We start from the raw sequence: 13,685 nt of genomic DNA on the forward strand, positions 1-13,685 counted from the left end.
AATTTAAAAAGTAGAATAGAAGAAAAGTATTGTCTGAATACCAGCAGGTAATTTTGACTTTCCTATTTTGCAACTCTGATTTTTTCACAGAATACTTTCCCAGGTTTCTGAAATACTGGGGAATTCTAAATGATGTCAGACCAGATATTAATTAGATCAAAGACAAAGAATCTTTCCAAAGCTCAGGTACTGATTACTTAACGCACCACAGAGTAGGAAAAGATATTCCTTACAAAGCTATACTTTTATTTCCCTCCATAACATTTCTTCATAAAGAGCAATACACAGCTGGAAGCATTAACAGCCGACCAGATGGTTCACTTCTCGATAAACACGTTTTGTAAGTTTAAAGTCTAATGAACTGTAGTGCAGGGAGAAAAAAAGTTATGTATGCAGAGTGGTTCAAATGGCAGGTCAGGGCTGGGGCTGGACAGGGGACTAGCTCCACAGAAACTTCCATTTCTATGCAGCTTTACATGGGAGGAGGGAGGAAGGATGGCCAATTCTGGCAGAAGACGAGGACAAAAAAGGCTGAATGCTAAACACCCACCCAAATTCAGCCCCAAAAGTGCTGATACTGGACTGGGGAAGGTTGTGATCACCAGATCCTGGCCCACAGCATTGTCCTGAATCAGCAGGTGCGTCCAGAGCCCTGACAGCCTGTACCATGCAGCAGGCAATGACAGAAGAAACTTAGCTCCAATTAAATTGTGCAATTCTACAGTGAACAATCCTGAGTTACACCTGACAGAGTGGAAGTGTCCAAGGCAGCAAGCACTCATCTTTTTCTGCCCATGCCATCTCCACAGGATGCTATCAAAGCCAGTCACAAACTGTTCACAGCTAAGCAGCCCAAATGTCTCATGCCTGGTTACAAATTGCAGAGCAGCACTGCTCACCCAGCCAGGTATAAACAGCTCAGTGGGGCAGCACTGGGACTTCTAGGAGACCACCTGCTGCCTGGGCTGGTTCTGTCACATCTTTCAGCAGCCTTTTCAGCTGTACAGCTACCAAGGAGCCTGAATTGTGTTCAGCAATCTGGTGTGGACAATAGTTAGAAAACATTCAAGTTTTGGGCTGAGAACCTGCAAAACAGTACAGACAGCAAAAGTCACTGACTCACCTGGAGGCTGACCTAGATCTGCTGAGTGCTTTGACAAAGATCAGAGATGGTGCAGACTGGCGTCTTTGGGCCAAACTCTTCATCTTCTGATTGGAAAGAGAAACAAAATGAAATCACAGGTGAGATTTGGAACAACAACTGCAGGCACACAGACTGGGCACAGCCAGACTCCAATTTCAGACCATAGGGAAAAGGCTGTTATTGCCCTCAGCAACCCTGGAGGGGGAAAATATCACAGGGAAATTCCCCCTGGAGGGGGAAAATATGGTAAGAAAAGCAGGAGCATTACCAGAAAGCCAGTGTATAGAAAAGCTGAAAATTAATGTCCATACACAGATACTTGAGGTACCCTGCACACATGAAATAAACACCTAGAGCTGGTTCTCGACCACTTTTTTGTCCCTTAGTAATTTATTGTACTTTAAATATATCAAATATCCACGTGGTGGTTTAAATTTCAAATCCTTCATACATTTCTGTGTCACATCTGACATCTACCATGGTTTAAGGTTTGGATTCTACCCACCTGACCTTACACATTATGTTAGGCTACCTTTTTTAACAAATCTTTAAAGATGAGAGCATTTTCCTTCCCTGCTACTCAATCTGGAGCGTATCTTGCCACTCAGTAGTCAACAATGACTTTTTTTTCATTGCTGATTATGTATAAGAAAAATAAAATAGGGAGAGGCAGGGCAGTTGTTAGCACAGACCTAGGAAGAGAATGAGAAAAAGGAGACACTCAAAGACAGAGAAGACCACAGGGAAAAAAAAAAAAAAAAAAGCACAAGGAAGAGATGAAAATGTCAGTAGCTAAAAGAGAGCATGGATTTCCAGTCAGTGAAGTTGAACACTACAATAAAAATACCGAGCAAATAAATACCACTGCTTTCCCCAGAGGTAAAAATTTTCAAAAGCACCCACAGGAGACAAAAATACACATTTTCCTGAACGCAAATGTATTCACCACAATGCATTCAGTCTCCCTCCTGCAGTCAGAAGCAGGACTGAGTAGTCCTGGCCCTAACCCTGGAGGGCTGTCTTAAACCAGTTGTGCAGCCTGCTGCCAAGGTGCATGACCTCTCCTCTCACTGACCCTCCACCAGAAGGGTGACTGTCACCTTATTTAGCTCAAATACTTTTCAGAATAAACTGGTGAACAAAAGAACCAGGGTCAAACTCCTCCTGAGACCCTGACAGGAGAGTATCCAATGATGCAGTGGTACCTTACAGCCCCACTGAGAGCCCACAAACAGGTGAACCTCTGACAGCCATGAAATCCCTGTTCTCAGCTAATCACAAAGCATGACTCTCTTCCTTCATACCAGAAATAACCACTGACTACCAGGACAAATATGTCAGGACAGTGGGAACAACTGATTCTTCTGCCAATATATGTGCTGGACGTGGCATTCATTCTGTTTGGGCAGGTGCACGGAGTGCTCCCCTCGGAGAAACTGAACTCTGCGTATTTTACTCGCTTGTGACAAGTGCATTTATTTTACTGACTGCAGTTCATCTGTTATTGTGTCCTTTTTTTGGTTCTCTCTTTATTGTTGCAGAGCACGCTTGTTTGTTTTGTCACTCAGTTACAGCCATTGTGCAGCAATTGTTATAAATTCAACTGTGTAATTTCAATTCGCCTTTAAAATTATCTCCTCCTCCCTATTTTATCAAAAAAGAACCTTCTCAAGACTGATAAATTAAGTCTTGGAACATTTAGCTGTATCCAACTGGACTATAACTAGATAATAAAAGATTACTAATAAAAGAGGTGCCCATTTTTAATAGTTTTTTTAAATAAATATATAAGACAAATTGTTCTAGTGAATTAAATCCATTTGTTTTACTGCTAGCTAATCTGACAAGCTGTTAGAGGTTTTAAAAGTAGCACACCTGCAAATACAGAGGCAAAAAAGAGATCTGTGTAACAATGCAGTGTAACATGCTACAGAAGACCAGCCACATATGTCACACAACAGGCAGATTTCAGGAGTTAATATAAAGCATCACCTCCCAGTGGGAAATTTACTGCAATTTACACAGGTGGCTTTTGGGGGGGTAAAAACTGGAGCATCTCAGTTTTTCCTCCTGCAAATACAGTGGAAGTTTGGTTACATTTTCAAAGAGATCTTCAGGTCTGAAAAAAAAGTCACTGGGAAAAAAAAACTGCAGTATTTTAAAATCTATGGCAATTACAGCATTATTTTTTCATGCTTGGGTTAGCAGTGCTGAATAGCACCTGTGCCAGCGAGACTCTAGTCTTGACTCAAATGTCTGAAAACCGAAGTAAAGTCTAGACTACAGCAAATTTAGTAAGAGCTCAAATAACTGGCAGAGATAATCCTGGTCGGAGGGGATCCCAGCAGGTCTGTGACCCAGCCTCTCTAAACCTGATGACAGCAAGACCTGTTCAAGCAGCCCACTCTGGGCCACCTCCAGTGCAGGTCTGTGCTACCTCCAAGGATGAGATTCCACAGCCTCTCTGGGCAAACTCTTAGCACAGCTACTAAGCATATCTTCACTAAAAAAAAAAAAAAAAATAGCCCCAAAACATAAAAAGATCACTGATGAGAAAAGGAAAATTTTCACAGCACTCAAGTGAGTCAGGTCAGCTGTATGCAAATAAACACATTACACAGAGACATTGATTGCAGACATAAAGGGGTGTTTTATTTTTGTTTTGCTATGTACAGTCTGGGAAGAGAAAATAAGTGACCATCATGACAACTTGAATTGATTCACTTTGAGAAGGGAGAGAATAAATTTACTTTTCCTTAAGTTGGATCAGATTGCCTGCTATCCTCATTTTTATTGCTTTTATTATGCGCAAGGATGGCAATGTGGAGAAGAAGAGATATATCCTGAACAGCTGTTGTGAGAGCAGATGTTTGGGAGGAAAAGGAGATGCACTGACCAATTATCTAAGCATGGGACACAGAGAAGCATTTCTCAACATGTGTCCCACATCATTACCTCCCATTTTTTCATGTAAATATTAGAAAGGTCAACACAGACAGAAATTCTCATACTTGCTGGCTGAGTCACACCCATGTGAAATGTATCATAAAATCAGTATCTATAATGAATGTTTACTGTGTGCCAGATGCTAAACATGATAATCTTGTGTCAGTCAGGACAAACTAGAGTTACTTCTGTCTTCCCCACATCCAAAAGCTGGAGTTGCTGCCCCTTCCCCTCCGATTCAGGTTTAACTTCATACTTTCTGCATTTCTGGTTGCGGTTCTCTTGCCTTCTTAACAGAAACAAAAAAGGTTTTGCAATTTCACTTGTTGGACTGGTGGTAGCATTTGGCCAGTTTCTCATTTGGTATAAAAAAGTCATAGGCCTGTAGAGTGGAGAAGGATGAATTTACACCAGATATCGATCAGACCTACAATCTGACACAGTGTTTTGTAAACTGTGATGGTAGGCGGTTTATGAGCAGACCAGCCCACCATGCTGAGGACAGAAAGCTTGCAAAACATCACTGAAAATATGCTGTCTTTCCTCAGGAACCAGAACCCCTATGGATTACAGTAAAACTTGCACAAGTATCTCCCAAGTCATCAGCTGGAGGAACAATCTATTCCTGGATGCCAGTATTCAACTAATTTTGCCTCGCAGTTGAAGTGGATGATGGTGCTATTTCAAATTTATATAAATTAATATATTACCAAGTTACAATATTGATTTCCACTGTGGAAAAGGTAACATCAAAAAAACTGGAACTGTTCCTGCACTTTGCACGTATCACTTTACTATATCACACTTCTAAAGAGAATGGCAGAGTGTGAATTAAATAAAGAATGTATGAAAAAAAAATAATGGCACTTACTATTTATTTTGTGATGACAAGTAATTTAAGTAATGCATATAGAGTGTTTATAATATTTTCAAGTGTCTAGAGAAGTTAAAAATCTATGCACTAAGTGGATACCCTGCTGCAGCTACTGGTCAGAGCAGGCAGGCTAAGCCAGGGACAGTGTGCAGTGATTCCCCAGGAACACACTGCCCACATTGCCAGGTTGTGCTGCCTGACCCATGCCATGGTCAGACACATGCAGGAAGATTCCTCTCCCAGCCTCTGACTCACACACCTGCTGAGCTGTCTGCCCTGTGCTCCTTTTATAGCTGACAGAGAGAAAAAAACAGTTTAGGGCACGGCTCATCTTGACTGAAGAAGTTTTTCTCCACTGACTGTAAAAGAAAAGTAAGGTGACCAAGAAAATAGAATTGATAATCATCAATCCTCTCCTTGCTATCTGAGCAAAGGACAGGGAACAGAAAAACATATGTACTCAGTAACACAGGGAAAAACTGTCTTCTTGCAGTGGCTTGAGCTTAGGATAAGAAAATGTTACTTGATGTCTGTTTAAGAACAGACACACAAAACAGTTGAAAAATTTACTTAGTTCCTGAGTGACAGGTAAACACAGCAGAAATGCCTCCTCAGCAATGTGCAGATAACCTTGTTAAAGCCTCCCCAGACAATGAAGGATTTCAGGCTCCTGATTTACAGGCTCACTCCAGAAATGGGTCAAGGCTGGGACATCTGCCTGGGTCATATAACTGGGTGACAGGGACAACCCTCAGATGTGCCAATGCCTCGAGCTGAGGATTGCTTTCAAGTGGCTAAGCTCTCCCTTTCACTGCTTTATTTTTCTAATAAAAGGAAGTCTGATTTTAACAAATCCTACTCTCTAAATGTATTTAAGTTAATAACTGCGAGGGATTTCACCCATGCAAACTCTGCTCTTGTTGTCTGAGCAACAAAACATATCTGTGGCACACATTCCTGGTTTAACTAGATATGAACCAAAGCACTGACAACAAACCCTTACCAGAAACTGTGAGGCAAAGTTCAGCTAAATGCCTGAAAATCAGAAAAATCACAACAACCCTCAGCATATAGCAGTTAATTTTGCAGGACAACTGGCCATCACTCTTAACCCTGTATCACTGGGCCACTTATGAGAGGCAATAGATTATATTTTCCTACATACTATAATCCAGTATTTGTTAGACTTACAGGCTAGAGCTGTCAAAAAGTACCAAAAATAACAAGAATTCTTATACTTTGTTAAAGCTGACCTATAACATTCTCGAGCCCTCAAAAACAGGGTGGGAAGATGACTGCATTTGAAGTGCCGGCTCAAGCAGCAGAGATGTAGATCCCACAGAGAGACCATTTACCATAAAGGCAGAGCAGGTGACAAAACTATGTGCTTTTGTTTATGCTGGCAGAATACTTTTACTTACAAGGACCTTCCTCGAAAGAAAGCCATTTTTGGATGGATAATTGTGGAGAAAACAATTGCAAGGGCACAAGAGAAAAGAGCTATCAACACTGTAGAACCAAAGGCACATCCTCATGGAACAGCAGCTGCTAGAGAGCACGGCAAAGACTGAAGGCCACCTCAGAGTAGAAAGAAAAATGGATAAAAGAAGCTAGGAACAAAACATGTTTCACCATACTTCCCGAAGGATACAAATCTTTGGAAGCACTTATATGGATGTCTTCAAAAGATTGCACTCATCCACATCGAGAGATGAAGATGTGAAAGACTAGCAAACACATCATAGAGGAGGGGAACATCGAGTACACTGCTTGTGGGTCCTACAGTGAGTCAGGGCACTGCTCAGACCAGTGACTCTGCTTGTGATGGTCGTGTTGAAGCCCAGAGTTTCCTTTCAAGCTTGCCACAGAGCATGAAGGTTAACACATGGATAAAATTCTGCCCCAGTTTCTGTATGTTCAGACTTTCTCAGGAGCAGTTTAGAGTTGACAGAGAGAGGAGATTCCCCCCCCACTCCACATCCATACTTCAAGCAACATGAAGAGGCAATAATTTGTTATTTGTGGTTCTTGGGTGTTACATCCCACATGACCTATCCTGCCCCTCTCTTTCCTACTGCCACCAGGAGGGACAAACAAAAAACCCAGGAACAGGAGATTAAAAAACTAGAACCCATTGTATTCTGCATAATTTTCAGTTTCTCTCACGGACAGAGAAATGAAGGATTGCTAACACCAGTTCATAATTAAATCAGCACCAGGAGGCACATCACCACAGGAAGTTACCACAAGCCAGCACAGCCTACCAAGGTGATTTTAACCTAATGACCCACTTGGCGGGTGATTTCATTAAAGTAGGGGCTTTTCCAGTCCTCATCAGAGACAAAATAGCTACAGGATATATCTGCAGAATGATAGGAATTGTTCATCACTCCACTAAATAGTGCCGGAAGGGTTTCTATGTGTTTGAAATTTCCCGCACTACCAGGTGTGATTTTAGAAACACCCCACCAGATCCTCAGCCAGGTCCATAGTAAATAGGACAGAATCTTGCAGGAGGAAGAAATCCATGCTTAAGGAGATAAATCTCTTGGCATGACATTAAGGTATCATACAATATAATGGGAAATACATACTTGATTCGTCTTTTCAGAGTAAAACAAGGGATGAAGATTATCTATGATTACTCTTCCAATGCCATTAATTTGCTTGAATTTGTCCATTTAATACACTGTTGAGGAACACTATAACTCCCTTTTCCCTGCCAGTAAACTGTTGCTGCATTTGTGATCAGAATCACAAAGAAACACATTTATGGTGACGGAATTGCCAAATTTCAAGTCTCACACCATAAATGCTACTTTGATTAGTATTCAAAATAGTTAGCTTTTTGCACACTTTGTAGGTGTAAATATTAAAAATTGCTGAGCCCCCAAAACATTGTAAGCAGTTACTTGAAATCTTCAAGGACACAGCAAAAATCCTAGGACTGACTCCTTGTGCTACCAGATAATTGTTTTGCATAAAATATTCAGGGTTGGTTGGAATTTAGCCCCTCTGAGAAGAGAGAAGTGAAACACCAGGAACTTATAAATATGGGTAAATGACCCAGCTGCTACTGCTGACACAGTTACATTGGCATAAAAGACATCTCTGCTGCATGGTTTGTTTTGACAAATTTGTAGAAATAAGCTCTATCAGTATAATCACTTTTACTCATGCTACTGCAATCCACTTCAGAGTTGCATCAATTTACTGGTATTGGTTTCTAAGCTGAACAGTCAATACAAAACTTCTCTGTAGGTCAATCATAGTGACTCCAGTGACTCCAGTAAAGGAGGGAAACTAGCCCAGAATTTTCCAAAAGCATTAACTAAAACACTGCACTTCAATGTCTAACTAAAACACTGCACTTCAATGTCACCTTTTAGCAGAGTGTTGTAAGCATTTAACAGAGAGAACCTCCCACAGACTGCGAGGTAGGTTAACAGTGCAAATTATTTTGCATGCCAAGAATAGGCACAGAAACGTTTCCAGGATATTAGCTTAAATGGTCACATAAAATACATGAAAAAAGCCCTAGACATTTTCTGTCCCTATTCTGGTTCTGTGGTGTGATCAAGCACGTGATCATTCAGCTTGGCTTTGACAGCCAAGTGGAAGATGAAGTAGGAGTTCAGAAAACCACAGAACAATGCAGCAAATCTCAGCTAATTTGAGAAAACACAGTCAAGATAATAAAAAGGGAGAAAGGTTCAGTGGTCACCTAGCATCACATATTTAGGGGTAGGTTTTCCCAGAAAGCAAAACAGTTAATGTTAAATACATATTTGCAACAAAATTGTTTAGCTTGACGTGCTGTGTCACCAGCATCAAAACTGATTTCTTGCCAACACATTCTTGATTTCACTGTAGGAAACCACACAAACAAGGTAAGCTCCCTGTTACCAAAAAAGACTTTCTGTGTTGGGAAAAAATGATGCTTTGGCACCGAGTAGAAGACAACACAGAGGTATATCTAGAGTCCAAAGGACCCAAATGGTAAAAGATAGATTTGAACTGTCACTGAGATCCAGCTTCAGGCAAAATTAGGAGTATTCCTTTCCTGTACATGGATAAAGGTAGGAATCTTCTTCCCCAGAGAGACAGAAAGAGGTGACATGCTAGAAGTCTCCAGGAAGCACCACAACTGTGGACAAGCAGCTGAGCTGCTGGCTGGATGTTGGTGGCTGCCTGTGTTGGTTGTGCATGGTGTACAAAGCTGCCATATGCTGCAGGGCCCAGCCAGGGTCTCAAGCTGCTTCTCCACAGGAGGATCTCCATCTGTACCCCCGCTGCATGTGCCTCCACGCTGAGGAATTCCAAAAGGGCTGCCAAGATCTGTAAAAAGTAATATCCCTGCTCTCTTGTCAGCGTTGGCAAAAACAAGGTCTGCATTCCTTTGACTGTGGGCTCTTTGGAGCAGGAATAGGAAACACAAGTGCTATCATTAATATTTGTCCTCAGAATGCTGAATAATGAAGTGGAACTCACACCATAAAAACGTTCATCTTCGCAGTACTTGAACATAACTTCTAATTTCGGGTGGGTGCCTAGCATCAGGGCTCTGCCAGGTTGGAAGGTATATGGTATTCTGTCTTCAGCAAAAATGAAATAAATATTTGATAAAAATCAAAGCTGAACATGTAGCCATCTGAAATTAGATCACAGCACTTGGAAAGGGGGACTATCTACTCCATCATTTTGCCCAGCTGGGCAGCAGAAGATACTCCACCACCTTGTGTAGGTGTATCACATGCCCAGTGCAGAAACCAATCAGGTATTAACTGCAGTACTTTAAGTGTAGCAGAAATCTTGGCAAAACTCTCTCCAGGCAACCATTCCACCATTCCAGACAGCAGCTGCCATAAGAAGAGGTCCCCAGGGTTGCAGTCAGGCTGGAGTACTATGTGGCTTGGCGGGACACAACCCATGGAAGCACACAGCATCACCTCCCAGCCCGAGGAGACACATCAGCACTGCTGTGCCATGGCCAGCAAAACCCCAGAGACTGCTTGGCCACAGGACTGGACACAAGCTCAGACTTTACTACCATCCTAAATTGTCACCAGGTGGACAGATTTACTAAGGGACACGGAAACCTGGCCAGTCGTTCTAATCCTGCCAGCCTATTTGGCAATTGTCTGAAGTGCACCTCTAAAGACAAGACAGTGAATAGATTTAAATGACATTGTGAAGCAAAATCTGCAAGGCACCAAGGTACCAGCTCTACTTTGGATAGAAAAACACTTCAGCACTTGCTAAACCCAAGAGAAAAAAAGAATTCCTGTTTTATACAGCAGGAAGAATCTGGTTATCACAGCTCGCTTGTTACAGCTAAGTAAAAGGCAGAAACAAGTGCTTGGCTGAATGCAGAAGAGAGCATTTTGCACTTGATTGTGTCAAATGCTGAAAAGCAATCTGAGACATCAAACAGCTTTTACGACCGGTTTTGAAGATGGGATGAGGTTCTCCTGCTATCAATTGTATACACTTTGCACAAGGTGCTTCTTCAGGGAGCTTCTAATATTCCCCTTGCACAAAGCACGTGCGAGAGCAGCCACCAAACACCCTCATCTCTACCAAACCCTTCTCTCGCTCTCTCCAGGCACACATGCAGCAGATCCCTCTTCGATCCCCTGGAAAATCGCTCTGCAAACCATTCCCCAGCTCTCTCTGGTACCCACCCAGCAAAACCTCTAGAAATACATTCAGCAAAACGTCCTTTAGGTTTCCCCACGAAATCCGTGTAGCAAACCCCCTTATCGGTCCAGCACATCCATGCAGCAACATCCTCCGCGCCAGATCCCCGGGAAATCCATGCAGCAAAGCCCTGTGACTGCACCGAACAGAACCCAGCAAACCCTTCCCGAGCTGCCCGGGACAGCTGTGTAGCGGCGCTCCGTACCTACCCCGGACACCCCGGCAGCAGCCTCCCTGCGCTCCCGGGACATGCGTGCAGCCACTCCCCGAGGTTCCCGGGTTATTCACCGTCACAAGCCCCTCGGCCACACCGGGCACCGCCGCACTCCCGGCTCCCCGGGGAGCCCGTGCACGAACCCTTCCCGCCGACAGCCCCGGCTCCGCCAGCAGCTCCCCCGTCCCCGGTTCCGACGGCGGCGTGCAGGACCCAGGGAGACGGCACGGCGGAGCGCGCGGTGGGGCCGCGCTGACCTGCGGTGCCCGCCGCGGGAAGCTCCGGGACACGGACGAGGACCGGGGGGCGCTTTCCCGTGCGGTCTCCGGGGGCGGCCTCACCTTCTTGCTGTCGGCGGCGGCGAAGCCCCTGCTCTCGCCGCTCACCGAGGACGAGCGGCCCGGGCCGAGGTGCTCCTGTTGCGGGGACATCACGTCCATACAGCCCCGCGCCGCCGCGCTCCCGCCGCGGGGACACCCGCGCCGCCGCCCGCACCATGGACAGGGCGCGCCGCGCTGCACCACGCCCCTCGCGCGCGGGGCACGCCCCCGCGGGGCACGCCCTCGGAGGCCACGCCCCCTCCACCGCGCCGGGCCCGCTCCGTGCGGGGGGGTCCCGCAGCGGGAGGGCGGCGGCGCGCATGCGCGGCCTCCGGGGGGCGCGGGGGGACGGGGACGGCGGTGGGCGGTGGTGCGCGCGTTCCCGTCCCGCGCCTGCGCGCGCTGCGGGGTCGGGGGCGCGCGGGGACGGCGGAGAGCCGGGAGCTGCGGGGTCCCGGGAATGGGACGGGTGTGACAGGGACAGAGCACTGCGGGGCGTGTGGTGGGGCACCGCGCTGGGGCCGTGCTGCAGGGTCCCAGCAGTGGCGCGGGTGCTGTGGGCACAGAGCGCTGTGGTGCGTGGTGCAGGGTCAGCACCGGGAGCTGCTGTGGGTCCCCGGTGTGGGGCGGCTGCTGCCAGAGCTGCGGTCCCCCGTATGTCCTTGCGGCAGCCAGTTCAGAACCCGGCGTGGCTCTCCCCGGAGCCCTCCCGCAGGAGGGTGCCCGTCTGAGGAGCGAGCAGTGGGCTGGGGCAGCTGTGGGGGTCCCTGGTGCGGAGGAGAAGCGACCGTGGCACCACGAACTCCCAATGCGCTGGGGGAGGCCGAGGGGATGCCGTCGTGCTCCGGAAAGCCGTGAGCAGTAAGGAGGAGGAACCACTAGTTCCACTAATGGATGGTGTTGGCTCAAGAACAAATGGTTGTAAGTAGGCTATAAATAAATCTCAGCTGGAGAAGGGAAGAAAGCGTACTGATCGTACTGATCCGAAGAGGAGGATCCCTACCAGCCAGGAGCAGAAGGTGTAGAGCTCCAAATGGTAGTGGTTTGATACAGCTGTCGTGTTGGTACATTATTGTATACCTTCATTAAACGTGGTGTCTTCAACAGAGAGGGGCTACTCCTGATCACCCAGGAGGTTCTTTCTAACCCTTCCTACACTTTGTGATGAATATTTTTATCTCCAGCCTTTCTAGCTGTTACAGACTCTACATGAATTTTCTCCCACGTTGATCACAAAAGAAAAAGCAGAGGGACCCTACGATCTCGTGTGCAGCATTTCACTGCTTTCCTTCTGCAAGATGAGTTTTTACATCCCCGTGGTGAATTGGATCAGGAAAAGATTCAGCTTTAACAAGATTACTTTACATCTGGAGAACCCAAGCTGGTTCTGCTCCTGGAAGCACAAATGGATGTGCTGCTTCTGCAGCTTGGTGGCTCTTGCCATACATGACTAAAATAGTAGTAAATGATGAATTTGGTTCCATGTTATGTAGCTAACCTGGATGCATTATTTAGGCTCAGCATGTCCATGTAATAGTGCTTCAGTGATCTCTTTGTTGAGATTGATGTGGGCATCTGCCCTCTCCTTGTACCCTTATTTTTGCGAGTCAGTGGAATCCTGTAAGTAAGGAAAGATTAAATATTTAAGTCTGGAATGCAGTATGAGGTCTTCAGCCTCCTCAGAAGCACTGGGGTTTTGTGGATCTGACCTGACTTTTTCTCTTTACTGTATGACTGACCAATATAAAGAAAATCATAGATGCCTGTGACCACCAGGAAATAGATCTTGGATGACACTATCTGATTTCAGAAAGCCCAGCAGGCTGCCCCTGATTTCTCTAGGAAAGCAGTGGATGGGTAGGGCAGAGGTTTGTATGCAGTGTGTGTGCTAATGTGTCATGAGTTGCACCATTTCCTCTTTGTTGCATGTGTAAGGTCTTTTAGCTGAAGTGTAAAAACCTTGAAATGATGCATTCTTGCTATCTGTACTAATTTACAGACAGATGGCCATTCATCTCTGAGGCAGAGTAGTATATTAAAAAGCCTTCTGAATTTTTTAATGCATGAGGTTCTGAAAACCATGATGTCAGCTGATTTCTGCCCCTCTGGGCATTGGCTCAGGCCAGCATCAGGCCAGCTGTGAGCACCATCCCCACGCAGCACAGCGCAGACCTCATGCTGGTGCTCTCACAGCTTCTCCCGCCCCTTTGGTCATGTCCCTGCTTCTCCTCCTTCATCCTCTTCCACCATGCCAGTGCTGCGAGGGGTTGGCAGCAAGGGGGCCACAAGCAGGGTCATGGGCTTCCCCTGGGACAGCACCCAGCTCTACAGCTTGGGGACGAGCACCCAACCAAGCGGCATGCTGTCCCCAAGCAGGTCTTTGAGTTTCTGTGGGAGGGCTAAGGAAAGATTTATCAGGGTAGAAAGGAAACAGTACAAAATGCCTATTCTAAGCACAGAATATATTTAGCAATTTGGCAACCTCCT

At 45.7% G+C, this 13,685-nt stretch overlaps 1 protein-coding gene across 2 annotated transcripts in view; it reads right to left on the reverse strand.

The window, feature by feature from the left end:
- Nucleotides 1-11,359, reverse strand: part of ARHGAP20 (Rho GTPase activating protein 20) — a 55,385-nt gene extending 44,026 nt beyond the window's left edge. Inside the window, exons 1-2 of one of the 2 annotated variants that reach the window (XM_030235049.2) lie at nucleotides 11,220-11,359; nucleotides 1,124-1,209 (exon numbers count right to left, since the gene is read on the reverse strand). In XM_030235049.2, the coding sequence (XP_030090909.1) occupies nucleotides 1,124-1,209; nucleotides 11,220-11,318 (185 nt within the window). In that variant the 5' untranslated portion in view covers nucleotides 11,319-11,359. Of the gene's footprint in view, nucleotides 1-1,123; nucleotides 1,210-10,873; nucleotides 11,001-11,219 lie in introns of those variants that run through there. The other variant, XM_030235050.2, reaches the window with a different exon arrangement.
- Nucleotides 11,360-13,685: the final 2,326 nt, after the last annotated feature.

The sequence above is a fragment of the Serinus canaria genome, chromosome 1 (assembly GCF_022539315.1).
Source record: "Serinus canaria isolate serCan28SL12 chromosome 1, serCan2020, whole genome shotgun sequence".
Classification (NCBI taxonomy): Eukaryota; Metazoa; Chordata; class Aves; order Passeriformes; family Fringillidae; genus Serinus; species Serinus canaria.